The sequence below is a fragment of the Geotrypetes seraphini genome, chromosome 6 (genome assembly GCF_902459505.1).
Source record: "Geotrypetes seraphini chromosome 6, aGeoSer1.1, whole genome shotgun sequence".
NCBI classification, from domain to species: Eukaryota; Metazoa; Chordata; class Amphibia; order Gymnophiona; family Dermophiidae; genus Geotrypetes; species Geotrypetes seraphini.
In genome coordinates, this window is record NC_047089.1 from 245,406,381 (window position 1) to 245,433,663 (window position 27,283).

The 27,283-nt window shown below is 43.6% G+C and overlaps 1 protein-coding gene across 2 annotated transcripts in view; it reads left to right on the forward strand.

Annotated features, from left to right (window-relative positions):
* ACE2 (angiotensin I converting enzyme 2) overlaps positions 1-27,283 on the forward strand; it is a 91,214-nt gene that overhangs the window by 30,968 nt on the left and 32,963 nt on the right. For both annotated transcript variants that reach the window (XM_033950222.1, XM_033950223.1), the window contains exons 7-13: positions 3,751-3,848; positions 7,934-8,103; positions 9,012-9,238; positions 10,131-10,275; positions 12,378-12,476; positions 15,164-15,286; positions 19,680-19,858. In XM_033950222.1, coding sequence (XP_033806113.1) covers positions 3,751-3,848; positions 7,934-8,103; positions 9,012-9,238; positions 10,131-10,275; positions 12,378-12,476; positions 15,164-15,286; positions 19,680-19,858 — 1,041 coding nt within the window. The remainder of the gene's footprint in view (positions 1-3,750; positions 3,849-7,933; positions 8,104-9,011; positions 9,239-10,130; positions 10,276-12,377; positions 12,477-15,163; positions 15,287-19,679; positions 19,859-27,283) is intronic.

A 27,283-nucleotide genomic window follows, 5' to 3' on the forward strand; every position in this document is an offset into this window, starting at 1 on the left:
GAAGAATACTCCAGAAGACCAGCAAGAACCACAATTAGATGTATTGGATTTGACAAATTTATTAGAAACATCAGAATTGGAACACAGTAGTGTTGCGACACTCTTTCTTCAATTAGCCCTAGATTCAGATAGAGGGTGGTTATTGAAAATGTTTTTTTACTGATAAAATTGGAAGGATTGGAGGAGATTAAATTATAACTTTTGGTGGAACTCTTTATGTCATATCTATAAAATGGAAAGATTTATTGCATTACAACGGGGATATTTCAGGAAATTTCAGGATGTGTGGAAACCATTAACAAAATATTGTATGGATTAGTTGAAAGTATTTTCCTTAAATTTTATCAGTTTAATGGTGTAGGGAGGGGGATATTTTATTATTACATATTTTATATGATAACGGAATATATGGAAGGGAGGGATGGGAGGGGGGGAGGGATAAGAGTTTATGTAATGTACCAATGATAGCTTCTAAGTGATGTATTTATTGTTAATGTGATTGATGCAATTTTGAAAATGAATAAAGATTTAAAAAAAAAAAAAAAAGAAAATGTTTTTTTAAGTATAAAGCTGTTACACTTCTGAATCAAAAAGTTAGAATGTATCCAGACGTGACCCGAATAACACAAAAAAAGAGGAAACAGTTTGTGCTTTTGAAACCCCAGGTTCTAAAGTTGGGAGCAACATTTGTATTAAGATTTCCCTGTAGGCGTTTGGTTAATTTCAAAGGCGTTAGATACGTTTTCTTTGATTCGACGCAGTTATCTAGATCTATTGTGGGTAATGGGGTGGCGATAGCAAGGACCCCTACCGATAGGCAAGAGTTACGCTCGTAGTTAGGAATTCTGGGTCTTTTTCAGGTTGACTTTATTCCTAAATTACGATGAAGTGATAGGTTCTCCGATTTTGTGGAAATTCCTTCTCCAATTATTGCGGACTAGATAAAGTACAGCGGAAATAGGAATATATTATTATTTGGTTCCTTTCGTTCTCTTTTTCCCATACTATTTTGGAAAAGTGTAACTGTGGATACTGTTGTTTTCAATATGATTGTGTTTAGCATAAAAATTTGAAATTCAATAAAGAATAAATTACAAAAAAATTAAGTTACTACGAGTGGGTTGGGTCCATGGATGAGTAGGAAGATCATTTTCGGGTGTTTGGCATATCCAAGGTGAATGTAAAAGCTGTTCGTAGGTAGTTCTCCTGCCATCCGGCTAGTGGTGGATTACAAAACATGAAGGGTGGTTACCTTGCTCAGAAGGTTGGTAGCAAAAACCTCCGCCATAGGATCTGACCAAATGCTGAGAAGGGAAGAGCGCTTAGGAAATGCCATTTCAGGCATCCACTCAAGACACTATTTAATTCATTTTGTGTCCTTGCTGGTTTGGTTTATTGTAATGCAGGCAAGACCCTAATTAACCAATGTGGTGCTATAATTAAATTTTAAGAAGAGCACTTAGCTTATAGCTTGACAGCTACTCAGTTGTTTCATAATAATAATAATAATAACAACTTTATTTTTGTATACCGCCTTACCCCGAAGAGTTCTAGGCGGTTCACATTAGTTAGACAGAGATTACAAGTGGTTACATATCAAATTGATCATAGAGTTGCAAACAGCAAGGAGAGAGTAGTTACAAGTGGTTATATATCAAATTGATCATAGAGTTGTGAACAGCAAGGAGAGAAGTAGGGGGGGAGAGGAGACAGGGGAGGGGAGTAGATCAGAAGGGGGGAGGAGGAGGATTGAAAAGGGGCATTAAGGGTCTTGGTCTTGGAATAGGTGAGTTTTGAGTAATTTTCTAAAGTCGAGGTAGTTGTAGGCCTTGAGGACCATTTGTGCTAGCCAAGGGTTTAGTTTGGCGGCTTGGAAGGCGTAGGTTTTGTCAAGGAATTTTTTTGAGTGGCATAGTTTTAGGGAGGGGAAGGCGAAGAGTTGAATTTTACGGGAGTTCTTATAGTTGTGGTTAAGGGTGAAGTGAGGGGTGATGTAGCTTGACAAGTTTCACTGACAAGCTTGACAAGTTTCACTGACAAGTTTCCTCTATTATTTTCTTGTATTGCTTTTAGGTCCGATTATTACGGAGACTCTCCCCGTACTGCTTACGATCTTATCACATTTGTATACAGGATCAACTCATGAGGCTGTGCTGCCCTGGACCATATATTGGTTTTGTGCAACATTTCTCCCCCCCACTGCCCACCAAACCCCCACCTACCCATCCCTTCCCTTGTAGTTCAGCATCTCTCCTTCCTTCACCATTTAGCATGTCCCTCCCCCCCCTCCCCCACCGTCTGACTTGTCCTCTTACCCTCTCTCCACCTCCCACAATCTGACATTTCCCCTCCCCTGTTCCCTTACCTAAAGACTGGCATCTCTGCTGACCCCCTTCCCCACACAGGTCCAGCATCTCTCCCCCACTGTCCTGCGAGTGCCACACCTCTTCCTTAGCCTCCCTCAGCACCCCCGGACCAGCAATGCTGCCCAAGCTGAGCTGGCTCCTTCTCTTTGCAGCATCCTAGCGGCCCATAAACAGGAAGTTATATCAGAGGAGTGGGATGCTGCACAGGGAAGGAGCCGGCTCAACTTGGGCAATGTGTTCCCACTGCTACTGCCGGTGAAGAACAGGTTTACTGGTCCAGGGGTCCTGAGAAAGGCCAAGGAAGAGGAGCTGGACATAAGGCAAGAGGAGGGGAAGAGGTTCTGGATCTGCAGCAGAAGGGGAGGGGAGAGAACTGCTCTCTTAACCTATAGGGCCAGTGATGTCACTGGCCCAGGTGTTTGCCACCCATTTTCACTAGCACTCTGGACCAGAGCCTAACATGGGCCAAAGGTTAAGCCGGCCCTTCATGTATATCATTACAACAAAGTTATATTTATACAGTATATGTGCATATGGGCAGAGTCTGTACAGGACTCAGACTTATATAACTTATGGTGATACGTCATTCCCACGCTGGACAAAAACGCACTGACAATCCCGCGCAGGACGTATGCGTGCCAGATTAAAACAGTCACTGTTAGCGCTGTGACGGGGTGTGGGGGGAAACCACCTCTACTAAACTGACAAGTGTTCATGCTCCCGTTGGGAGTGTGTGTGGGGGTATCCCCCCCCCCACACTAAAAACTGCCAAATACCCAAGAAACTTAGTAAAACGGCAGTTTTCAGTGTAGTGGGGTTCCCCCCCCCCATGGAGCGCAAACACTTGTAAGTTTAGTGGGAAGGAGTTCCCCCCAACCCCCTCTCACAGCGCTAACAGTTACTGTTTTAATCCTGCGTGCATACGTCCTGCGCGGGATTGTCAGCGTGTTTTTATCCAGCACGCTTCTGTTACGGTACCATAACTTATAGAATACTGATCCTATTTAAAGACGCATTTGACCTTTAACCAATTCTTTTTCCATTCCCAACAAATTCAGACAGGTCCCTTCCTACTGTACCACCCTTCAATGTTTCTCTGTCCTATATTGATATGTAGTTCTCCCCTCCCCCTTGTGTACCTGTACGTCTGATGCCTGATTTTATGTCTTCCCGATATTAGATTTGAAATGTATACCGCTTAGAAGATTGATAAGCAGAATATCAAATTTTAATAATACCTAAAATGTGGTGTAGAATCCTACATTATCCAATAAGTTCGGTATTTCTCCCTGACCTGAAAGACAATTTGTAATGAAAACACCTCCTTTATAAAATCATTAAATGCCAGGTTTGATTTATTTTCCATCTTTTTTCCCCTTTGAAGGTGATATGTGGGGTAGATTTTGGACAAACTTGTACCCTGTGATGATTCCATATCCAGCCTCAGAAAATATTGATGTAACATCTACAATGGGTAATAAGGTAGGAATCATTTCATAGCAATAACTGAACCTCCCGTGATTGTTTAGAAGAGATTCATTAATCATTCTGATGCTTTTTATAGGGGCCAGCATGCATCTATCTGTCCATTACCACCCTTAGCTAGTTCAAACAAATTTTAACCTAATGCAAGACTTACCGTATTTTCACATAGATAACGCGCACCCGTGTAAAACGTGCACACGGGTATAGCGCGCGAAAAACACAAATTTATGTACAGAAATTTTTATATACCGCGCACACCCGTATACCGCGCATGCTGCCCGACTCTCCTTTCGCCCTTGAAGTCCTGTCCCTACCCTGAAAGCCTGATGCCCCCCCGACGTCCGATTCACCCCCCCCGCAGGACCACTCGCACCCCCACCACGAAGGACTGCTCGCACGCACCCGCACCCCCACCCCCACCCTGAAGGACCGCTTGCACCCCCACCCCGAAGGAGCGCTCGCACCCCCACCCGAAGGACCGCTCGCACCCCCACAGCCTCCCCCCCCCTCCCCCATGGAGAAGCTGTCTACCTTGTTTCCGGATGCCAGCGAGCCCAGCTGTTTCCTCTGCCGGCGGTCCCGCCCCTTCTCTGAGCCCTGCTGCGCTGCTTTTTCTTCCGGCGGTCCCGCCCTTTCTCTGATGTCAGAGAAAGGGCGGGACCGCCTGAAGAGGAAGCAGCGCAGCACAGGGCTCTGAGAAGGGGCAGGACCGCCGGCAGAGGAAGCAGCTGGGCTGGCATCCGGAAACAAGGTAGACAGCTTCTCCATGGGGGAGGGGGGGAGGCTGTGGGGGTGCGAGCGGTCCTTCGGGTGGGGGTGCGAGCGGTCCTTCGGGGTGGGAGTGCGAGCGCTCCTTCCGGGTGATGAATCGGGCGTCGGGGGGGGGGGAGAAACTGTAAAAAAAATTTTGTACAACGCGCTCACGCGTATAACGCGCAAGGGTATGCGCGGTATGTAAAAACCACGTATAACGCGCGTGTTATATGTGAGAAAATACGGTACTAAACTTGTCCTATTGACAGCTATAGCCAGTCTGTCTTTCAGAATATTCATAATGATTATGCATGAGTTAAATTTAAACATACTCAGATTCCAATGAAAAACTAGCTGGGTGGGGGGGGGGGTTGTCAGCAGGACAGGAAGGTGCAACCTAGAAAAAGTTTAAACTGTTGCTTACAATATTTGATATTTCAGAGCAGGATGCGATTGACAAGGAAACGGGCAAGAGATTTAATGGTGCTCAGAATAATTTTCTCTCATATGCTTGTGTTGTCCATGTCCCGTCCCCGTCAGGATCCTCTCCATCCTCACCCATCCCCATAAAAAGCAGCAATTACTTCTGACAGGATCATCAATTCCACAGTTTCTTTTGTGTTTGCGCTGCTGTTTTCCTTGTGGAATCTCTTTGGTGGAACCCTTTTTTTGTTTTCTGTTCAGGTAATTAACTTATAAACCCCCTCTTTTACTAAGGCTGACGTGTCCATTATATTATATGGACGAACCCTGCTTCCAAAGCCTTCCATCCCCATGGGTGTCCCGTTGTCTAGAGGGGGGGTCCCCGTGGGAGTCCCGTGGGTTAGGGGGGATTCCTGCAGGAACCCCGTGGGACCCGCTGGATTCCCGCGATCCCCGTTCCCGTGCAGACCTATACACGGGTTGCCCACCGATCAGTGTTTCCCTCAGAATTGCTGTCAGATAGTCTTTTCTGCCCAGATTTTCTCATGGTTCTCAAGTGCGTCTGGATTCTGGTGAGCTCAGACTAGAGAGTTGCGCGGGGACAAAAATCCCACCCGTCCCCACCTGTCCCCGCCAAAATCCCACCCATCCCCACCGGTCCCTGTGATGAATCCCACCCGTCCCCACCCGTCCCCACGAGGAATCCCTCCGTCCCCACCCGTCCCCATGAGGAATCCCCTCCGTCCCCACCCGTCCCCGCCCATCCCTATAAACTTCAGAAATAGTTATTTCATTTAATTATGCTACTGAATTAAAGGCTCTGGAAGAGACCCATTTACAAATAAGCAAAGAGACTTTATTAATTTGGAAATATTAAACGGGTTTCTACCAGAGCCTCTAATGTAAATATAAAATATAAATATTCAGCTGATGAGAACCCCCAAGCTGTCAGCTGAGGACTTCCTTTGCAGTTGGCCGGGGGTCCCTTTTGCCAAGCTTGGCAGGCAGCAGTAGCGTCCCTGAGTCACAGATGCTGGCACCTCAGTGGCTCATGGATGCTGCCAGTGACTGCTGTGCTTGGTGGAGGGGAATTCTGGCCGTCTCTAGAGGAGGTCCTCTGCTGGCGGTGCTTGGGGATCCCCACCAGTCAAAGCAAGGGTCAGCAAGTACTTCAACACTGTAGAAATAAAACCAGAAATGCATTTCCTTTTCAACAAAGACATCTGCCATATACATTTCCCAAAGCTAACATATTTTAGTCAATAAATTCCGTTTTTTACCTTTGTTGTCTGGAGACTTATTTTTCCATAAAGGTGGTCCCAGTTTCTTTTTTCCACTTTCCCATCTTCTGTAAATTCTTCTGTTGCTGTCCATTGGTTCCTCCTACCATGGTCCAACATTTATCCCTTTCTCATCTTTCGCCCCTGCTACCAGTCTCATGCCCATTTCTCCTTCTATCACCCCTCTCCAGCACCATGCCACATCTCTCCCTCCATTCCCTTCACCACTATGTCCAACATTCCTCCCTCTTGCATCCATTTCAATCTGTCCCACTGTTCCCTTTCCACCACAATATTTCTCCCTCTCATCTGTACCTTACTCCCTCCCTATAAGCAAAAATTCTCCTTTCTTCCATTCCCGTGTACACAACCATCTCTTTCCCTCCCTTCCTCTCTCCCAAGTCCATGCCTTCTGTGTCCAAAAACGCATTCCCTCCCCCACCTCAACATCTCTTTCCCTCCCTTCCTTCATCCTCTTCCCCAAGTTCATGCCTTGTGTCTCAAAGCGCACTCCCTTCCCCACCTCAGCATCTCCCTCCCCCAGAAAACAACAATATCTAATTCTAAATCTAACTTAAACTCGCAGAATGAATGCTGTTTGCAAACATCTGTCTTCATCTATTTGTGTTCAGTTCCTAATCCTTTGAATCATTTTTACTTAAACATATGATTTACAGACAAATGCTAACTGATACGTTTCTTCAAAGGAATTTTTTAAGTATTTCAATGTGACTGACCAGCTGCTGAAATATTTCTTTTGGGCATTGAATGCAATTGTATATCCATAATGGGGAATCTTTGGTAATACTGGAAAAATATTGGCCAAAAAGGATAATAAAGTGAAGAGCTAGTGTCTATGGGGGTTGATTCACCCTTTATGAGGCTGGAAATGAGACAGTGCTCCCCCCCTTTTGTGTTCCGCCTCCCAGCCCTCATCTGCAAGCAAATTGCCAGCAAAATGGAGCTCGAGCCGCGAGGCTCGTCTTCTTTTCCCTACCTGCCCTGCCGCAGCACACAGCCGACCGGAAGTCTTCCCGATGTCAGCGCTGATGTCGGAGGGAGGGAGGGCTTTGCTTAAGCCCTCCCTCTGACGTCAGCGCTGACATCGGGGAAGACTTCCGGTCGGCTGTGTGCTGCGGCAGAGCAGGTAGGAAAAAGAAGACAAGCCTCGCGGCTCGAGTTGCTTCGAACCCCGCAGGATTCCCGCGACCCTAGGAGGCATCCCCACGGGATCCCCGCGACCCTAGGGGGCATCCCCACAGGATCCCCGCGACCCTAGGGGGCGTCCCCACGGGATCCCCATGACCCAAAGGAGAAACCCGCGGGATCCCCGCGGGCCCGCAGGATTCCCGTCGTCCCCGTTCCCGTGCAGCTCTCTAGCTCAGACCAAACTGAAATTCGGATGGTTCAAATCTGACTTGGTTAAGTGTGCACTCAACCCTACTTGTGGAGTGAAACAAGGTGGAGAGCAGGACCGAGATTAAAATTAGTGAAGTAAATACAAAGGTCATTTCTTCTTTCTGAACTACTCTGAAGATAGTAATGGAGATGCAACTGAGAACATCATGAAATGGATTTTTTTAAAAAAACATATTTCTGATTGAAAATAATTGTTATCTCTTTCAGAGCTGGACTGTGGAGGACATGTTTAAAGCAGCTGAAGATTTTTTCTTCTCTATTGGCCTCTTTAAGTTGAAGCCTGACTTCTGGAATAATTCTATGCTTACAGAACCTACTGATGGAAGGAAGGTGGTCTGCCATCCTACAGCCTGGGACCTGGGCAAGAATGATTTCAGGTGTAGTACATGGATCCCCCTCATCTCCTAATGGTTTTGGAAAGGGATGGAAGACAATACAGGAGAAGCTGCCTTCATAGAACGCAACCCCCCCCCCCCTTGAAAATCACTAGATTAAGTGTATATTAGAGAATGACACGGTGACAAAATTCATCACCATTCCCGTCCCCACGGACAACCGCGGGAAATAATCCCATATCATTTTCTAGTGTCTATTTCAACCTCGGTCCTTCTACACCAGCATTCTTCAAAGCAAAGCTTGCGGGTCAGTGGTTGTGGCCATTCATACTCTGATTCTTATGTGAGCCAAGGATAATGAAGCCATTGTGACATCACTGATGTGATTGGCTCTTAGGCACTGGTGGAATGAGGCATTATGACATCACAATCTCTGCTCTGGAATGTTGCTGCTCAATCTCAGCATTCTTCAAAGCAAAGCTTGCGGTCAGTGGTTGTGGCCATTCATACTCTGATTCTTATGTGAGCCAAGGATAATGAAGCCATTGTGACATCACTGATGTGATTGGCTCTTAGGCACTGGTGGAATGAGGCATTATGACATCACAATATCTGCTCTGGATACCAGAGACTGTCATTCTATAGTGTCTGTTTCAACCTCAGTCCTTCTACCCCAGCATTCTTCAAAGCAAAGCTTGAGGGTCAGTGGTTGTGGCCATTCATACTCTGATTCTTCCCTCTCTCCTTAAAGAATGACATGAAGATGGTTTCCCGCGGGGACGGGAACGGTGATGAATTTTGTCACCGTGTCATTCTCTAGTGTATAGCTCTCAATGGAGACTGTCCCAACTTTGTTGGTTGGGCTGAGAACTTTTCAGCGGCCCCTCGTAGTTAGAATAAGGATGTTCTCCAGTTTGTGTCCGGTTTCACTGTGCTTTGCTTTCATGCAGGATAAAAATGTGTACCAAAGTGAACATGGAGGATTTCCTGACGGTCCACCATGAATTGGGACACATTCAGTATGACATGGCCTACTCAAAGGAGAGTTTTTTACTGAGAAGTGGGGCAAATGAAGGATTTCACGAGGCAGTGGGAGAAATCATGTCACTGTCTGCAGCTACTCCTGAGCATTTGAAATCTCTTGGCCTACTGGAGCCCAAATTTATGGAAGATAATGGTGAGATTCATTTGTAGACTCACTTTCTAGTATAACGTTGTATTAGTTTAGTTGGGTTTGGTATCTCGCCCTTCAAAAACTGAATCAGAGCAGTTAACAATACTAAAAACAATCATTCAGAAAAGTGTCACAACTAGTGGACAGGAAAGTGGATCAATTTTTCACTCCGTCAAAGACTAGGGGACACTCGATGAAGTTACAGGGAAATGCTTTTAAAATCAATAGGAGGCAATGTTTTTTCACTCAGAGAATAGTTAAGCTCTGGAACGCATTGCCAGAGGTTGTGGTAAGAGCGGCTAGCGTAGCTGGTTTTAAGAAGGGTTTGGACAAGTTCTTGGAGGAAAAGTTTATAGTCTGTTGTTGAGAAAGACATGGGGGAAGCCACTGCTTGCCCTGGATCGATAGCACGGAATGTTGCTACTGATTGGGATTTTAGAATCTTGTTACTCTCTGGGATTCCAGAATCTTGCTATTGTTTGGGATTTTGTGTGGAATGTTGCTACTCCTTGGGTTTTGGCCAGGAACTAGTGATCTGGATTGGCCACCGTGAGAACGGGCTACTGGGCTTGATGAACTCAGAAAGGCTATTCTTATGTTCTTTGACTGCTGCCGCGCAAAGCCATCTCTTGAATTTGTAATCATCTTTGAACCCAGATTTTGGATCGCTTGACGGTTTACTTTACCGTTGTTTTATGCTTGATTGGAGGGGGGGGGGGAGAAAATGTACAAGTTTCGTTGCTCCGTACTCTTTGATATGCTTATTGGCTCTGTTTTTGTTGCATTTTTCAAATAGTATTTATGGTTGTCATCCCATAAACATTTTAAAATTAAAAAAAAACCCAACAACAAAAAAATAATTTGAGTCGTAATAAGAAACACATGTCTTTTATAGAAACTACGATCAACTTCTTGTTCCGCCAAGCCCTGACCATTGTGGCCACCCTGCCTTTCACCTACATGCTGGAAGAATGGCGATGGAAGATATTCAGTGGGGAAATTCCCAAGGAGCAGTGGACAAAATCGTGGTGGGAGATGAAGTAAGTCTAAGATATAGGGGAAGCTGCAGTGCCTCATCCTCACCGTACGCTTTTTTAGGGTTTTTTTGAACAAAGCAATTCTATAACAGGGTGCCTACAAATAGGCGAATGCCTAATAGGAACTTATTCTGTAAAGAAAAGTAGATGCCTACTTTCCTTTTATAGAATACCGGTGTAACAGGTAATACAGTACTCCCCCGATGGGTGGGATCCGTTCCAGGAACCCCCCAAATCTTGAAAAACCGCGAATACGGTTTTTAGCAGGAGAGCGCCGGCAAGTGAAGGAAATCACTCGCGGTATGCTCCGACCGCCTCTTCCTACACTAAAGTCGGGCCTCACCAATCAGGAGCTGCTTTGAAACACAGCTCCTGATTGGTGAGGCCCGACTTTAGTGCAGGAAGAGGCGGTCGGAGCATACCGCGAGTGATTTCCTTCACTCGCCGGCGCTCCGACTGCTCTCTCCTGCCTCTCCGGCTGCCCTCTCCTGCCCCGTCATTCACGGTCGGAAAATATTGAGAATGACTGGGACCGCGAATCGCCGACCGCGAATGACCGGGGGAGCACTGTATTCACCAAATGTAAAACAACACTGAGGGGTTGGTCTGCGTCACAAAGACGGACCTAACCGCCACAGGAAAGGATCTCGGTACCACAAAAAAACAGTAGTCACAGAAGAAAAGAAATGTGGAACCAGTTCCTGGACTTCCAAGAGTTTAAAATCTCAACATTTGTTCGGGTGTAAAACAATTCAAATCAATCACAACAATATAAAAATGGTACTGCATAGACAATGACCAGACCCTACACGGGCCATGTTTCGGCTTTATATAGACTTCCTCAGGGGTCTTTGAAATGCAGGAGGAGAGAGCGAATTGCTTCTTTTGCTACTGCATTTCAAAGACCCCTGAGGAAGGCTATATAAAGCCAAAACACGGCCCGTGTAGGGTCTGGTCATTGTCTATGCAGTATCATTTTTATATTGTTGTGATTGATTTGAATTGTTTTACACCCCAACAAATGTTGAGATTTTAAACTCTTGGAAGTCCAGGAACTGGTTCCATATTTCTTTTCTTCTGTGACTACAGGTCCTATACACACACGCTGCGGAATTTTGTAAAGTTAAGCACCAAGATGATCCATGCTGAACGCAACGTCTTGTCAAGGCTGTTCCACCCAGAAAGGCCATTGTCTGTATTTTGGCCCAGATTCTATAAAGCCCACCGACAATTAGGTGCCTTCGTTGATGCACCTAGCCGATGTAGGCACCTACCTTAATTGACTAATGAGCTTATTTGGTGCCGATAATTGGCAGTTAGCACTTCGTAATTGACATTGATTGGACTCAATTGGATGATAGATGCCTAACTTGGTAGGTGCCTACAGCGGTGTACCGAGGGTGAGAGGCATCCCTTCCCCGCCATCTTCTCCGCCCTGGCCAGCTCCAGAATTATATAAAAATTATGTACTTCCTGAGTTCTCAAGACCTTGTAGATTCCTTCAGATGGGACACATCTGAAGAAGAGAACTAGGGGGGGGAGAGGTCCAATGATGACCCCCATAAAAGGTATCTGAGCTCACACCTAATCTGGCTTCTTTGAGAAAAGACCGACTGGTAAACAAATACCTGATGTCGGTGAAAGATTTATCTTTGCATGGGTGCCAGTGAGTACAAATAGTGCAATGTTATGCTCAGTCTCGCCTCTCCTTGATGCAGCCATATGGTGAAACGCTGGCCATCGTCGGTCGGACGGGCTATGGGTATATCCAGCCTCACACGCTAAAAGATAAGTGACTTTGCTTAAGATTCATCTAAGTACAAGATATATTGAACTGTCTATGCCCAATTGTTTTTTTGAATTATTGCTGGAGGTTTTTAGGCCTATGAAGTGATTTGCCCTTTCTAGTTGGTGGAGGGTTTCTCCCTAACGGGGTTATGAGGCTTTTTCTCTATGTGGTTTTTGTACAGCTGGGGTTTTGAATAAGCATTTGTTCTAGATGAGGGTATTTTGATTTGCGATAGTATCAGATTTATCTTTCCCGCTGTTAACATGTAGCCAGGTTCTTGTCAGCCTGGGTGAATCTGTTTCTGGTTTCCCCCTAGGCGGAACATAGTGGGTGTGTTGGAACCACTGCCCCATGATGAAACCTACTGCGATCCGGCAACTCTTTTCCATGTGGCCAACGATTACTCTTTCATTAGGTACGTAGTAATAGCCACCATCGTCAACCTCCTCAATGGTCATTGTCATTTTCCACTCTCTTCTGGAATCCGAGAGGTAATGGGAGACCAAAACAAAAGAAACAAGCCAGGTGGCGAAAAAGACCTCGGTTAAAGCCCCAAAAGACTAGGGAACACTACAACACAAGCATATACTTTAGTACAAGTACAATAAGTGATCCCATAACAGTCATGGGTCATAAAATTCCCTACCTGCTATTTTTTTATACATAGTAATGCATGGGTCTCCTCCTCAAATTGCAGAGTCTTTCAACTAGTGTTTGTTTGTTTTTTTAATTTTATTTTTCTAATATTTCAAATTTACAATCATTTCAAGATATCCGTGATAGTGAAATTACAGAAATGAAAAAGGTAGAAAGACATTCAAGAAAATACGATAATGTTAATACAGATCACAAATTATGAGGATCCAAGATATCAGAAATTAATACAAAAGGAAATAGAAAGAAAAATCAATCCTGGAGGCTTCCCCACGTCCAGGGTGCAGAGAAGAGCGACTAAGATGGTTAAGGGGCTGGAAGCGTTGCCGTACAGTGAAAGATTAGAGAATGGGCCTCTTCTCCCTCGAACAGAGGAGATTGAGAGGGGACATGATCGAAACATTCAAGGTACTGAAGGGAATAGACTTAGTAGATAAGGACAGGTTGTTCACCCTCTCCAAGGTAGGGAGAACGAGAGGGCACTCTCTAAAGTTAAAAGGGGATAGATTCCATACAAACGTAAGGAAGTTCTTCTTCACCCAGAGAGTGGTGGAAAACTGGAACGCTCTTCCGGAGTCTGCCTTAGGGGAAAACACCCTCCAGGGTTTCAAGACAAAGTTAGATAAGTTCCTGCTGAACCAGAACATACGCAGGTAAGGCTAGACTCAATTAGGGTGCTGGTCTTTGACATAAGGGCCGCCGCGTGAGCGTACTGCTGGGCACGATGGACCACTGGTCTGACCCAACAGCGGCAGTTCTTATGTTCTTATCTCAGCCCAATTTTAACGGCAAAATTTTCCCCCTTCCCCATAGGAATAGCACACAGTCTTTCTAGTTCATTTATATGAATCCAAAGCCGCCGCTTTCTCTAGCAGAAAAGCTGTCATAGACAAAATTTGGGCCCCTATTCTGAATTTTTCAGGTTAACTATTGATATTCTTCCTGACACAAATTTATTTTCCCTCATGCCTACTGCGGATAACGTCCTTCTTTTTTTCTCTTCTTTGGGTTGCTGGTAGAGTACACCATGGGTTAACATAAGAACATAAGAAATGCCTCCACCGAATCAGACCTTTGGTCCATCCAGTCCGGTGACCCGCACACGCGGAGGCCAATCCAGGTGTTCCCTGTTTGCGACCTAGGTGTTCCCTGATGAAGACCCTATTTTCCCGTATCCCTCAATGTGATTTGCAAGGAGGTGTGCATCCAACTTGCACTTGAATCCCATAATGGAGGTTTCCGTCACCATCTCCTCTGGGAGAGCATTCCAAGCGTCCACCTCCTCCTTTCCTCATCTTTGGATCTGAATTCTAATTACGTGATTTAGTTCCCTGTTTGTGGCTGGAGGTTTGATCATATGTATATCTCTTGCTAATTGTAATTCCCGTTAGGGGCTATTTCTCCATCTCAAAATGCAATATGAGCACCTTTATTAAGTTAAATTCAATAATGGATTTCAGTAGTTTCATATTTTCACTGGCCTCAACCCGTCGGTGAATGTAACATAACATAGTAGATGATGGCAGACAAAGACCCGAATGGTCCAATTAGTCCGCCCAACCTGATTCAATTTAAATTTTTTAAATATTTTCTTCTTGGCAATTACTGGGCAAGAATCCAAAGCTCTACCCGGTACTGTGCTTGGGTTCCTACTGCCAAAATCTCCGTTAAAACCTACTCCATCCCATCTACACCCTCCCGGCCATTGAAGCCCTCCCCAGCCCATCCTCCACCAAATGGCCATATACAGACATTGACCGTGCAAGTCTGCCCAGTACTGGCCTTAGTTCAATATTTAATATTATTTTCTGATTCTAGATCCTCTGTGTTCATCCCACGCTTCTTTGAACTCAGTCACAGTTTTACTCTCCACCACCTCTCTCTCTCTTTCTTTGTCTTTCTCTCTCTCTCTCTCTCTTTCTCTTTCTCATAGTAACATAGTAGATGACGGCAGATAAAGACCCGAATGGTCCATCCAGTCTGCCCAACCTGATTCAATTTAAATTTTTTAAAATTTTTCCTTCTTAGCTATTTTTGGGCAAGAATCCAAAGCTCCACCCGGTACTGTGCTTGGGTTCCAACTGCTGAAATCTCCGTCAAAACCTACTCCAGCCCATCTAAACCCTCCCAGCCATTGAAGCTCTCCCCAGCCCATCCTCCACCAAACAGCCATACACAGACACAGACCGTGCAAGTCTGCCCAGTACTGGCCTTAGTTCAATATTTAATATTATTTTCTGATTCTAGATCCTCTGTGTTCATCCCACGCTTCTTTGAATGCTATGAACAAATTAATTTGTTTTGAATGTCAGCTGCGCACCAGTTTCTACAGGTGTGGAATCAAATGTTTGAAGCTTTTCTTCTCCTTAGGTTGTTCTTGATAACTTGCTGGCTATTTTAATATACTGTCTGGTGTCAGCTGATACAATGTATCTATTTTTACTGCAGGTATTACACCAGAACAATCTATCAGTTTCAGTTTCAAGAAGCGCTTTGTGAGGCTGCCAATCACAAGGGCCCTCTTCACACATGTGACATCACCAATTCCACGGCGGCAGGAAACAAACTCCGGTAATAAAATCCCAGAGTACTGATGCTTGAATGACAAACAGCATGCCCGGTGGCGTAGTAAGGGGAGGGGTACACTATGCCGTTTTGGTGAGGACGCAGGTACCGTTCCTTCTCTCCGCTCCCCTGCTCCTTCCCTGCCCCCACTGCCACGCGTGCGCCTCTTTTTCCCTTACCCTGTACCTCTGTAACATTCCTGGCAGCAACCCCTCTGATGTCACTTCCTGGACCTGCACCTAGGACGTGACATCAGAGGAAGAGCTGATGGTGGCGCGACAGGCAGCTTGGGGGTTGCTGCTCGCGCCAGGAACGTTACAGAGGTACGGGGGAAGGGAAGCGGTGCACGTGCGGCAGGAGGGGGGCGGGGAAGGAGCGCTTGGAGGTGAGGGCGCGGAGGGTGGGGGAGGGGTGCAGAGGGCGGGGGATGGGTGTCACCACCCCAGGCGCCTTTCAGCCTCGCTACGCCACTAAGTATGTCATCTCATTTAATTCAGTTTGAAACTTTGTATTCCGACCACACTCAAAATAAGGATCTGGGTACCATTACAACAAGCTTAAATATCCAAGTTTCCAAGTTTATTAAATATTTGATTAATCGCTTATTCAACATTCTAAGCGATGTACAAAGTATAAAATATTAAATTACAATAATTAAAGGGAAACAGACAATGTAAATAAGACTCACATGACAAACAAATGACACAAGGGGAAGGGAGTAGGAAAAGAAATACAATTCTAAAAGATAGTAAAGGAAACATATAAGAGCAAAACAACAATAGAGAGGGGGAAGATAATAAAAAACAGAGAATTTAACGCACAGGGCTCAGTGGAGATCCCAAATCTAATCCTGCATTCCAGTTTTATTAGCTATCAAATGCATCTTTAAAAAGAAAACATTTTAGCTTGCTCTTAAATCTATCCAAACCTGATTCTTCTCGTATATAAATTGGGAGTAAATTCCACGTTTGAGGGGCTGTAACAGAAAAAAATAGAATGTCACCGTGTATTTATAGATTTAAGAGAAGGAACTGTCAAGAGATGCTGGTCCTATTTCACAGAACAGTGTAACCCATAGAAACTGAGCCAGTTTAAGTTCAAAAGTACAGCCTTAAAATGCGTTCGAGAATAGGTGAATCCAAGAAAACAAGCTAGTTTTGATGTACGAGACATAGATTTTTTTTTTTTTTAAATAAATTTAGAAATGCTGCAGAACTCACTTTGAGGTTCACACGTTAGAGACCAATGATATATGTGGATAATTTAGTATAAAAATATTTTCTTTTCTTTATAGAATTCTTTTCTTTATAGAATTACACCCTTTGGGCAGTGGCATAGTAAGGAGGGACGGGGGGGACAGACCGCCCCGGGCGCCATGTCGGTGTGGGCGCCGGCACCTCTCTGCCCTACCGCACCATGCCACGCTTGTGCCATCCCTCTGTAGATCTTCGCTAACACGAGCAACTTCTGGCTATGGCTCACGCCAGCCTAGTTCCCCTCTGAATCGCTTCCAGGTCACGGGGCCAGGAAGTGACGTCAGAGGGACATCCAATGCTGGCATGAGGAGCATGCTGCAGAAGCCACTTGCGCTGGTGAAAATGTAGAGGTAGAGGGGAAGGGAGCGCGCACATGTGAAGTGGGGGGCAGGAAGGAGTGAGGGAGGCATGGAAGAAGTGGGGGCTTGGGGGGCACAGGGGAATGCCACCGCCCCGGGCGCCTCCTACCCGTACTACGCCACTGCCTGTGGGCCATATTCTATATATGGCGTCTACTAAGATGGCACTTATGTACGATTCTATGCACGCTTAGCGCTAGTGCATCACATAACTTTAAGGCGCACCCATTTAAGCTGATACGCTGACAAATCCACGCATGACAATTGCGCTCCGACAAATGCACCCTGATAATTGCGCGCACTACAATTACAGGCCATCGATTGCGCCCCGTGACTGAATCTGTCATAAGTGGATAACTGGAAGGCCCTGATTTGCTCAGACTCCTCAGGCCCCATCCCTTGGGAGGGGCTTGAGGTGCCTCAAGCTCCTCCCAAGGGGCGGGGCCTGAGGAGTCTGAGCAAATCAGGGCCTTCCAGATATCCACTAAAAGGGTTCCCATAATCATGATGTAAACCTAATCCTTACACTAGATAGGAAGTGAATCTTTTAAGTGTATTGGGGGGGTCCCCCCACTCCCCCGCAACCCTCAAAGACAAAATAGTATCCACTGTCAGGGCGCATTTGACGGGTCACCTCCCATTCAGTGCGCGCATTTGTCGTGCACTTGTCGGGGCGCAATTGTCATGCATGCATTTGACGGGTCACCATTTAAGCCAGCTAAAACCAAGCCTTAAAGCCAGCACCTCAGTTGTGCGCAGTTCAGGCGGATTCTATAGCAATGCACATAACTTTTAGGAATACCCCTCAATTCACCCCTGGCTATGCCCCCTTTTCAAATTCACGCACTGCAACCGGAGCATACTTTTTCTAGAATCGCGCGGAGTTGTGCGCATCACTGTTAATGAGTCCCAATTGACATCGATTATGAGATGGTAAATGTCAATTATCTGCACCAATTAGACCAATTAATCAAGCTGTGCGCGCACATCACCTACATGCGCCGACGTACGTGTGCAGCCTTAGGCGCCGTATACAAAATTTGGGGGTGTCAGCAAAATGATTTCCGATACTTATCCTTTTTAATTTAATAACCGAAGAAAGATTGAAAACCTCAACTGAATATGCGATTTCAAATGAAAATCCCAAAATCATCCAAAATGATTTTTCAATTGTCCTTTCGATTTACTTAGGGCTCCTTTTACTAAGCCACGTTAGGGCTTTAACGTGCGATAAATTGACGCGTAAGCTAGACCTTAATGCCAGCATTGAGCTGGCGTTAGTTCTAGCCGTGTAGCGCGGGTTTAGCGTGGGCTGAAATGCTGCTAAAAAGTTTCAAGTTTCAAGTTTATTAGATGGCTTGATTAACCGCCTTAAACAAAGTTTCTAAGCGGTGTACATTTAAAAAGTTACATAGATTAGGTAACAAAACAGTCCATACAATTAATAAATAAACTTATTATGCTAAAATTAACATTGTTAAACACAAGGTAAGGAGGGATGAAATACAATTTGTAAAGTAAAGAAGAGACATCAAAGGAAAATACAAAAGGGTAATAAGACATTTAAGGGGAATAAAATAAACAAAATAATAAGATAAAAAATTAACTTGCAAATGCATCTCTAAAAAGGAAAGTTTTTAACTCGTTTTTAAATTTTACAAACTCTTTCTCCTCCCTTAATAACATTGGGAGGGCGTTCCATGTCTGCGGTGCCGTACAAGAGAAAATAAATTGTCTCCTTGTATTGATTATTTTTAGAGAGGGAATGGATAAAAGATTTTGTTCGCTAGATCTCAAGGTTCTCTTTGCAGAATAAGGGATAAGTAATCTAAATAAAAATGCTGGGGTCTTATTATATAAAGTTTTAAAAATAATTGTACATAATTTATGAGTAATTCTATGCATAACAGGAAGCCAGTGAGCCTTTTTAAGGAGTGGTGTTACATGATCAAACTTTTTGGATTTAGTTATTAATTTAATTGATGCATTCTGAATAATTTGTAGTCGTTTTATTTCTTGTAAAGCAATTCCTTTAAATAGGGAATTACAATAATCGATTTTAGATATCACCAGAGAATGAATAAGTATATTTAGTGCTTTAGAACAGAGAAATTTAGAAATAGAACGAATTTTCCGCAATCTGTAAAAGGTAGTTTTCACAATGCTACTGATATGATCATGAAAGTTGAGTTTATTATCAAAGATTACTCCTAAAATTTTTATATTTTTAACTAATTGAAGAGGAACGTTTGAAATTGAAATAGGAGTAACAAGAGAAAAACTGTCCTTCCAGGGAAAAAGCATGACATTAGTTTTTTTAATATTAAGAGCTAGTCTGTTTTTGTCCAGCCAATGATGCACTTGATCTAATTTCCCATTAATAGTCGAAATTTCACTAATGCAGCTTAGTAAAAGCAGACCTTAATTCCAAAACCGACCCAACACTGGTGCTAAGTGTTCGCGACGCAAAGGGTGACATGAGGGAGAATAAAATATGATTTTTGTCAAATGAATAAGTTGCAATTAAATTCATTTCTTCACAGTTCTAATTTGGCATGTTCAGGGATCTAAAGTGTGGTCCAGGTTTAAGAGGAAATCTTTAATGGAATGACTGTATTTGGAACGAATGAACAGTACAAGTGGAATTGTCCAATAGAGATAAGGTGCAACAAATAAAAATGTCTTTCAAACCGTCTGGACAATCAGGTTATTCTTTATTCTTCCAATAATACTCGACACATCTTCCAAGCCTCTGGTCGCTAACATACATGTTTTGCGTTGCAGTGCTATGCTTGAACTGGGAAAATCTAAACCATGGCCTGAAGCCTTTCAAATGATCACAGGAGGAACGCGAATGGATTCCCAACCACTGCTTAAATACTTTGAGCCGTTATATCAGTGGCTTGTTAAGAATAATACGGTAAACAACAGACAGGCCTCTTGGAACACAGACTGGAGCCCATGTACGTATTTGCAATGTGAGGTCATAGAGCTGTGTGGTTATAGAAACATGACGGCAGATAAAGGCCAAATGGTCCATCCCGTCTGCCCATCTGCAACATCCACTATCTCCTCCTCTCCTTATTGGCTAAGGCTCTTAACATTTGCATTTCCTCTTCCTATTGGCTAAGGCTCTTTACACCTGCATTGTGAGGTCATAGAGCTGTGTGGTTATAGAAACATGACACACAAACAGCGAAAAAGGAACAATAATAGTTATTAATACAGTTTCAAAAATGGCGTTTAGAATCCAAAAGTAGAGTAAAATAACTCAGCATAGGGAAAAAACCCTTTTATAAACTTTCATAGAATCAATCATTGCACCATCTTGTTAGAATAAATGATTTTTAAATAACTTCATAGATTCATAAGTAATTCTTAAATCTCCATAATGTGAAAATAAAGTCCAAAGTCCAAAGTTTTGTGAAAAGCTCATATAAGTAAACAGACTTTAGACCCCGCTGGGTCACCGCTGCAGAGACATTGAAACTAAGTCTGTTTACTTATATGAGCTTTTCACAAAACTTTGGACTTTGGACTTTATTTTCACATTATGGAGATTTAAGAATTACTTATGAATCTATGAAGTTATTTAAAAATCATTTATTCTAACAAGATGGTGCAATGATTGATTCTATGAAAGTTTATAAAAGGGTTTTTTCCCTATGCTGAGTTATTTTACTCTACTTTTGGATTCTAAACGCCATTTTTGAAACTGTATTAATAACTATTATTGTTCCTTTTTTGCTGTTTGTGCTACATTTCCTTTGGAACAATATTCAATTTATTCAATTACCCAGTTGTATTATATTGGGCGTATAGAAACATGACGACAGATAAAGGCCAAATGGTCCATCCCGTCTGCCCATCTGCAACATCCACTATCTCCTCCTCTCCTTATTGGCTAAGGCTCTTAACATTTGCATTTCCTCTTCCTATTGGCTAAGGCTCTTTACACCTGCATTGTGAGGTCATAGAGCTGTGTGGTTATAGAAACATGACACACAAACAGCGAAAAAGGAACAATAAGAGTTATTAATACAGTTTCAAAAATGGCGTTTAGAATCCAAAAGTAGAGTAAAATAACTCAGCATAGGGAAAAAACCCTTTTATAAACTTTCATAGAATCAATCATTGCACCATCTTGTTAGAATAAATGATTTTTAAATAACTTCATAGATTCATAAGTAATTCTTAAATCTCCATAATGTGAAAATAAAGTCCAAAGTCCAAAGTTTTGTGAAAAGCTAATATAAGTAAACAGACTTAGTTTCAATGACCCCGAAGAGACATTGAAACTAAGTCTGTTTACTTATATTAGCTTTTCACAAAACTTTGGACTTTGGACTTTATTTTCACATTATGGAGATTTAAGAATTACTTATGAATCTATGAAGTTATTTAAAAATCATTTATTCTAACAAGATGGTGCAATGATTGATTCTATGAAAGTTTATAAAAGTGTTTTTTCCCTATGCTGAGTTATTTTACTCTACTTTTGGATTCTAAACGCCATTTTTGAAACTGTATTAATAACTATTATTGTTCCTTTTTTGCTGTTTGTGCTACATTTCCTTTGGAACAATATTCAATTTATTCAATTACCCAGTTGTATTATATTGGGCGTATAGAAACATGACGACAGATAAAGGCCAAATGGTCCATCCCGTCTGCCCATCTGCAACATCCACTATCTCCTCCTCTCCCTATTGGCTAAGGCTCTTAACATTTGCATCTCCTCTTCCTATTGGCTAAGGCTCTTTACACCTGCATTGTGAGGTCATAGAGCTGTGTGGTTATAGAAACATAGAAACATGATGGCAGATAAAGGCCAAATGGCCCATCCACAGCATCCACTACCTCCTCCTCTCCCTATTGGCTAAGGCTCTTAACATTTGCATCTCCTCTTCCTATTGGCTAAAGCTCTTTACACCTGCATTGTGATGTCATAGAACTTTAGTAACATAGAAACATGACGGCAGATAAAGGCCAAATGGCCCAACAAGAACATTCCCTCATGGCTGATTCTTTTCCAAAAAGAAAGGCTGCTATACTCGGACCTGATTAAGGTGCCTTTTCACAAAGCTGCAGGGCACGCTGAGGCATCTCGTGCAGAGGGGTAGCGAGGGAGATTGGCGCCTGGCATCGCCACCTTATGCGCCCCCCCACTCTTCCCCACCACTTGGGCATTCCTGCCCTCCACTCTTCCCTGCTGCTTGGGCGCCCTGGCCCCACTCTTCCCTCATAGTTTGGGGGTGTCCCCTGATCCCCCACATACCTCATGAAATGTTAGCTAGCATGAGCAGCATCTTCCGCCCACTGCTCGTGCTGGTGTTGGCTCCCTTCTGATGTCACGTCCTGGTCCCGCGACCAGGAGGTGATGTCAGAAGGGAGCTGACGCCAGTGCGAGCAGCAAGTGGGAAATGCCGCTTGCATCGGTGAACATTCAAAGAGGCGTGTAGGGGGGTTGGAGAAGAGGAGGTGCATCAGCGCTGCCATCCCCTGCAAATATGGAACCTGGGGAGGTCTCCCCTCTCCCCGTCTCCCCTTCCAACCCTGCACTAAAACATGAAATGTATTTCTTGGTGCGGGGGGGGGGGCGTGTCTGGGATGGAGAGTGGGCGTGTTCTGCACTAAGGCCTGGATTCTGTAAACAAGGCGCTGAGGAATGCAATTATCATTCATCCGCTAGGCGCCTTTTATTGAATCTTGCCTAATGACCAAGTTTATTAAAATTTGATATATTTGCTTACAATAGCTGTCTAAGCGGTGTACAAGGTTACAGTAAAAAAGTATAAAAATTTGGGGGGATAAAAATAAAAATAGTAGGTGGTGAGGAAAATGCTCTGAAAGAATGCAGGGCTGAGAGGTGAAACTCAATGACGATATAACACTAGAACCAAGACTTCTCAGAATAAATATCCAAAGGAAAAGTAAGAGGAAATGTGTAATCCGGCCAAGAGCCGTGGCTCCTATAGCCGAACCCACCGTCCCATCACTGTGTATTTTTCAGTGGCAATAAAAGGAAAAACGATTCCTACTTAACTTAAAGGGGTGTTAGTAGGTCCCGACATGTTTCGAGGGTCTTTTTCAAGGAACCCAAAAGAGCTGTTGGTAGTTTCAAATGCCAAAGAAATAGTTGCTAGGTGTCGGGACCTACTAACACCCCTTTAAGTTAAGTAGGAATCGTTTTTCCTTTTATTGCCACTGAAAAATATTTTTATTATTTAAGAAACACCCTAATATTTTTAGCATTATAGTCATACAAATCGGGCCGGCGTGGGAGCCCTGCTCCGCCCCCCCGATCCAGCCGGAGGACATCTTAATTTAAAAAGACCCTGCACGCCGACACAACTCAAGCCAGCCAGATCGGGCCGGCGTGGGAGCCCTGCTCCGCCCCCCCGATCCAGCCGGAGGACATCTTAATTTAAAAAGACCCTGCACGCCGACACAACTCAAGCCAGCCAGATCGGGCCGGCGTGGGAGCCCTGCTCCGCCCCCCCGATCCAGCCGGAGGACATCTTAATTTAAAAAGACCCTGCACGCCGACACAACTCAAGCCAGCCAGATCGGGCCGGTGTGGGAGCCCTGCTCCGCCCCCCCGATCCAGCCGGAGGACATCTTAATTTAAAAAGACCCTGCGCCAACGCGTGCCGACGAAGGCGCCTTCGTGGAGCACTTGAGGGGAGCACTTACGACCTGGAACTTGGAACACCTACGCCTCCTACCGACCTCCAACATAAGGTAAGGAGCGTGAGCTCCCCGCTCATCCCTCCTCCTCCACAGTCCTACAATAACATACTTGTAATCCTTTGCAAGTGTAGTATTGATAACGATAGAAAATCAGAGTGGACAGAAAACCAACATAAGTCTATCATAGAGGGATTTAAAAAAACCAGCAAACATGAAACTCCTATCAATCCTACTAATATACTTGCTATGCAACAATGTTAAAAACGTTATATCACTCTATCCAAAGCTGCACTCCGTTCACGATCCTGACACACCCATTAAGCTCTTAATCAACCAACAGGAAGAAAGAGTAAATCATATTAAAATAATCACAAGTAATAATAGACCTCACCGAACCCTCAAAAAAAGGCCAAGAGAGATAAAACCCATCAAATTTAATACAACTACCATACCCATCACTACTACCTCCATTCCCTGCGCCTACCTCAACACTAGATCAGTGAGGAACAAAGCTTTCCTAATCAAAGACTGGATCATCTGCAAGAAAATAGCTTGCTTCTTTCTAACAGAAACATGGTTATCATCAGAAGAAGATCCAATACTAAATGACCTAATACCAGATAACTACAAAATTCACATGCTAAACCGCGACGACCGTAGAGGGGGAGGACTAGCAGTCATCCTCAAGAAAGATCTCGAACTCGAATCAGTTGACTCCAAGATAACCAACCAATTAGAAATACTAGCATGCAAAATTAGCAGTAAGGACCTAGTAGAGCACCTCTCATGTATCCTATTTTATGTCCCGCCAAAATGCTGGTCAAAGGCCAGAGAAGACCTATACGAATTCATCCTAGATAACTCAATCACTCCATCTTACAATATAATAGCAGGAGACGTAAACCTTCACCTAGATAACGAGGACAACCCTGACACAAAAGATTTTAAAAATTTCCTATCCTCACTCAACTTCATTCTCCCTGCATCCACTAAAACACACGAAAAAGGCCACCAGCTAGATTTGGTAGCTATGTCCTCAAAAGAAACCCTAAATCCCACTATTTCATTATCGAACGGAATCTGGAACCATGATATCTGGTCCGATCATTTCACCTACTACTTTAATTTAATCTGGAACCAACCAAAAGAAAAAACTCACCCAAAGACAAAAAAAAAAGAACATCTCACAAGGGGCCACATTAACCCAGAGGAATACTGGACCAACTATGAAGCGCGAGATGAGTCTAATGAGGAGGACGAATTCTGGGAACAGTGGTCAAAAATAAGCATAACCATCTTAGATAAAATAGCTCCTAAACAAAATAGAACGTACCGCTCAAATAAATACAATAACTGGTTTGACTCCGAGCTATTAAAAATGAAACAAACAACACGACGTCTAGAGAGGATCTGGAACAAATCAGGTGAAATATCTGATAGGAACAACTGGAGAACAAACATAAAGAAATACAAACAACTGATAAAAGTAAAAAGGAAAACATTCTACTCATCCAAAATATATATATCCAACACAAGTTCAAAAGGAGTCAACACTCATGAACTGTTCAATCTAGCAAATAATCTATTTGATACCACACGCCACAGTCAATCCACGCACGACGCAAAACTTCCATCAGCAGATGACCTGGCACTACACTTCGACTCAAAAATTGTGAATTTAAGGAACAACTGCCCAACAAACAACTCAGACGAACAGCAAACAGCCAACACACATGGAAATGAAATACCAGCGGACATGTTCTGGAACTCCTTTCAGGACCTAAAATGGAGCAACTTCATAAAGCTCTACAACAAGTATACCAAATCAAATTGCATCCTAGACCCCTGCCCCCCCAACATAATGAAAGCAGCCCCATTAGACTTTAAAATAACACTATGGACTCATATGTCCAATAATTTTAAAAACGGAAAATTCCTATCAAAAAATGGTCACATAATAATCACCCCAATTCCAAAAAATCATAAACTAACCCTAACATCAGCAACCAATTATAGACCTGTAGCATCCATCCCATTTTTCGTAAAAATAATGGAAGGCCTGGTACAAACCCAATTGATGGATTACCTGAATCAGTTCTCACTATTACACGAAACCCAGTCTGGTTTCAGACCGTTGTTTAGTACTGAGACAGTGATTGCAGCGATTCTAGAATTCCTACGTAACTTATTCAGCAAAGGTCATAAAGCCTTAATCATGCAATTCGACATGAGCTCGGCCTTCGACTTGGTAGACCACGAAAAGTTACTACAATGCTTAGACGCAATTGGCATTGGAGGCGAGGTGCTGAACTGGTTCCGAGAATTCCTCACGACTCGCACCTATCAAGTTCGCTTCAACTGCAATCTCTCTAAAACATGGAGAAACCCATCAGGCGTACCACAGGGGTCCCCACTATCCCCACTACTCTTCAATGTCTATATAGCTTCACTAGGTACGCAGCTGTCCCAACGAGGTATCAAAGTATTCAGTTACGCAGATGACTTCACAATCATCATCCCATTCATTGCGTCTCCCTCCGAAATCACCCCCAAAGCAACAGAAGCGCTAAACATGATGGAACAATGGACCACAGATTACAAATTGAAGCTCAATTCGGATAAAACTAAATTCTTTATAGCCTCGCCACAAACGCATAACATGACAAAATCTCTACACATTAACAATCTTGACTACCCCATTCAATCAACGATGAAGGTCCTAGGAGTAATACTAGACCAAAGTCTAACCATGAAAGACCATATAAACTCCCTAATCAAAAGAGGGTTTTTCACTCTCTGGAAACTTAGGTCCATCAAGGCGTACTTCCACACTTCAGCTTTCAGAATTCTAGTACAATCCCTAATACTGAGCCATCTGGATTATTGTAACATCACCCATCTGACAATCCCCCAGAAGCAAAAGAAAAGACTACAACTGATACAAAATGCAGCAGTCAGGATGATTTTCGGGCTAAAAAAATCTGACCACATAACCCCTTCCTACAGACTCCTACACTGGCTGCCGATGGAGGCACGCACGAAGTTCAAACTAGGATGTCTCTGCTTCAAAGTACTAAATGGGCTAACCCCTAAATACATCACAGACCTCTTCTCATTCCCAACCAACAGACACGAAAGAAAAACACACCTGAAATTTGTCTCCCCACCGGCCAGAGGATGCAAATATAAAAGATATCATCAACAACTGCTATCGTATCAAGCAGCAACATGGGGTAAAGACCTAGAAAAACTAATTGCACACACGAACAATTATGGAGAATTTAGGAAACACCTAAAAACTTACCTGTTCCTGAAATACCTAGACAACGAACCAGGCCATCAACCCCCCTTGTAACATCATCATATACCAGAACTTGTAAAATGTTAACCCTAACCCTACACACAAACTGTTGGTACTATTATTAATGATGACATTATCAGATGCACACTGTTATTCTCTTCAATTCGTTGTATGTACAGCTCTATTCATTGTATCTACAGCTATTATTTATTGTATTTACAGTTTCTATTTAATGTAAACCGCCTAGAAGTCGCAAGATTGCTGGCGGTATATAAGAATAAAGTTATTATTATTATTATTATTATTACACAGTGATGGGACGGTGGGTTCGGCTATAGGAGCCACGGCTCTTGGTCGGATTACACATATCTGAGTGTATGTATAAATGCATTTA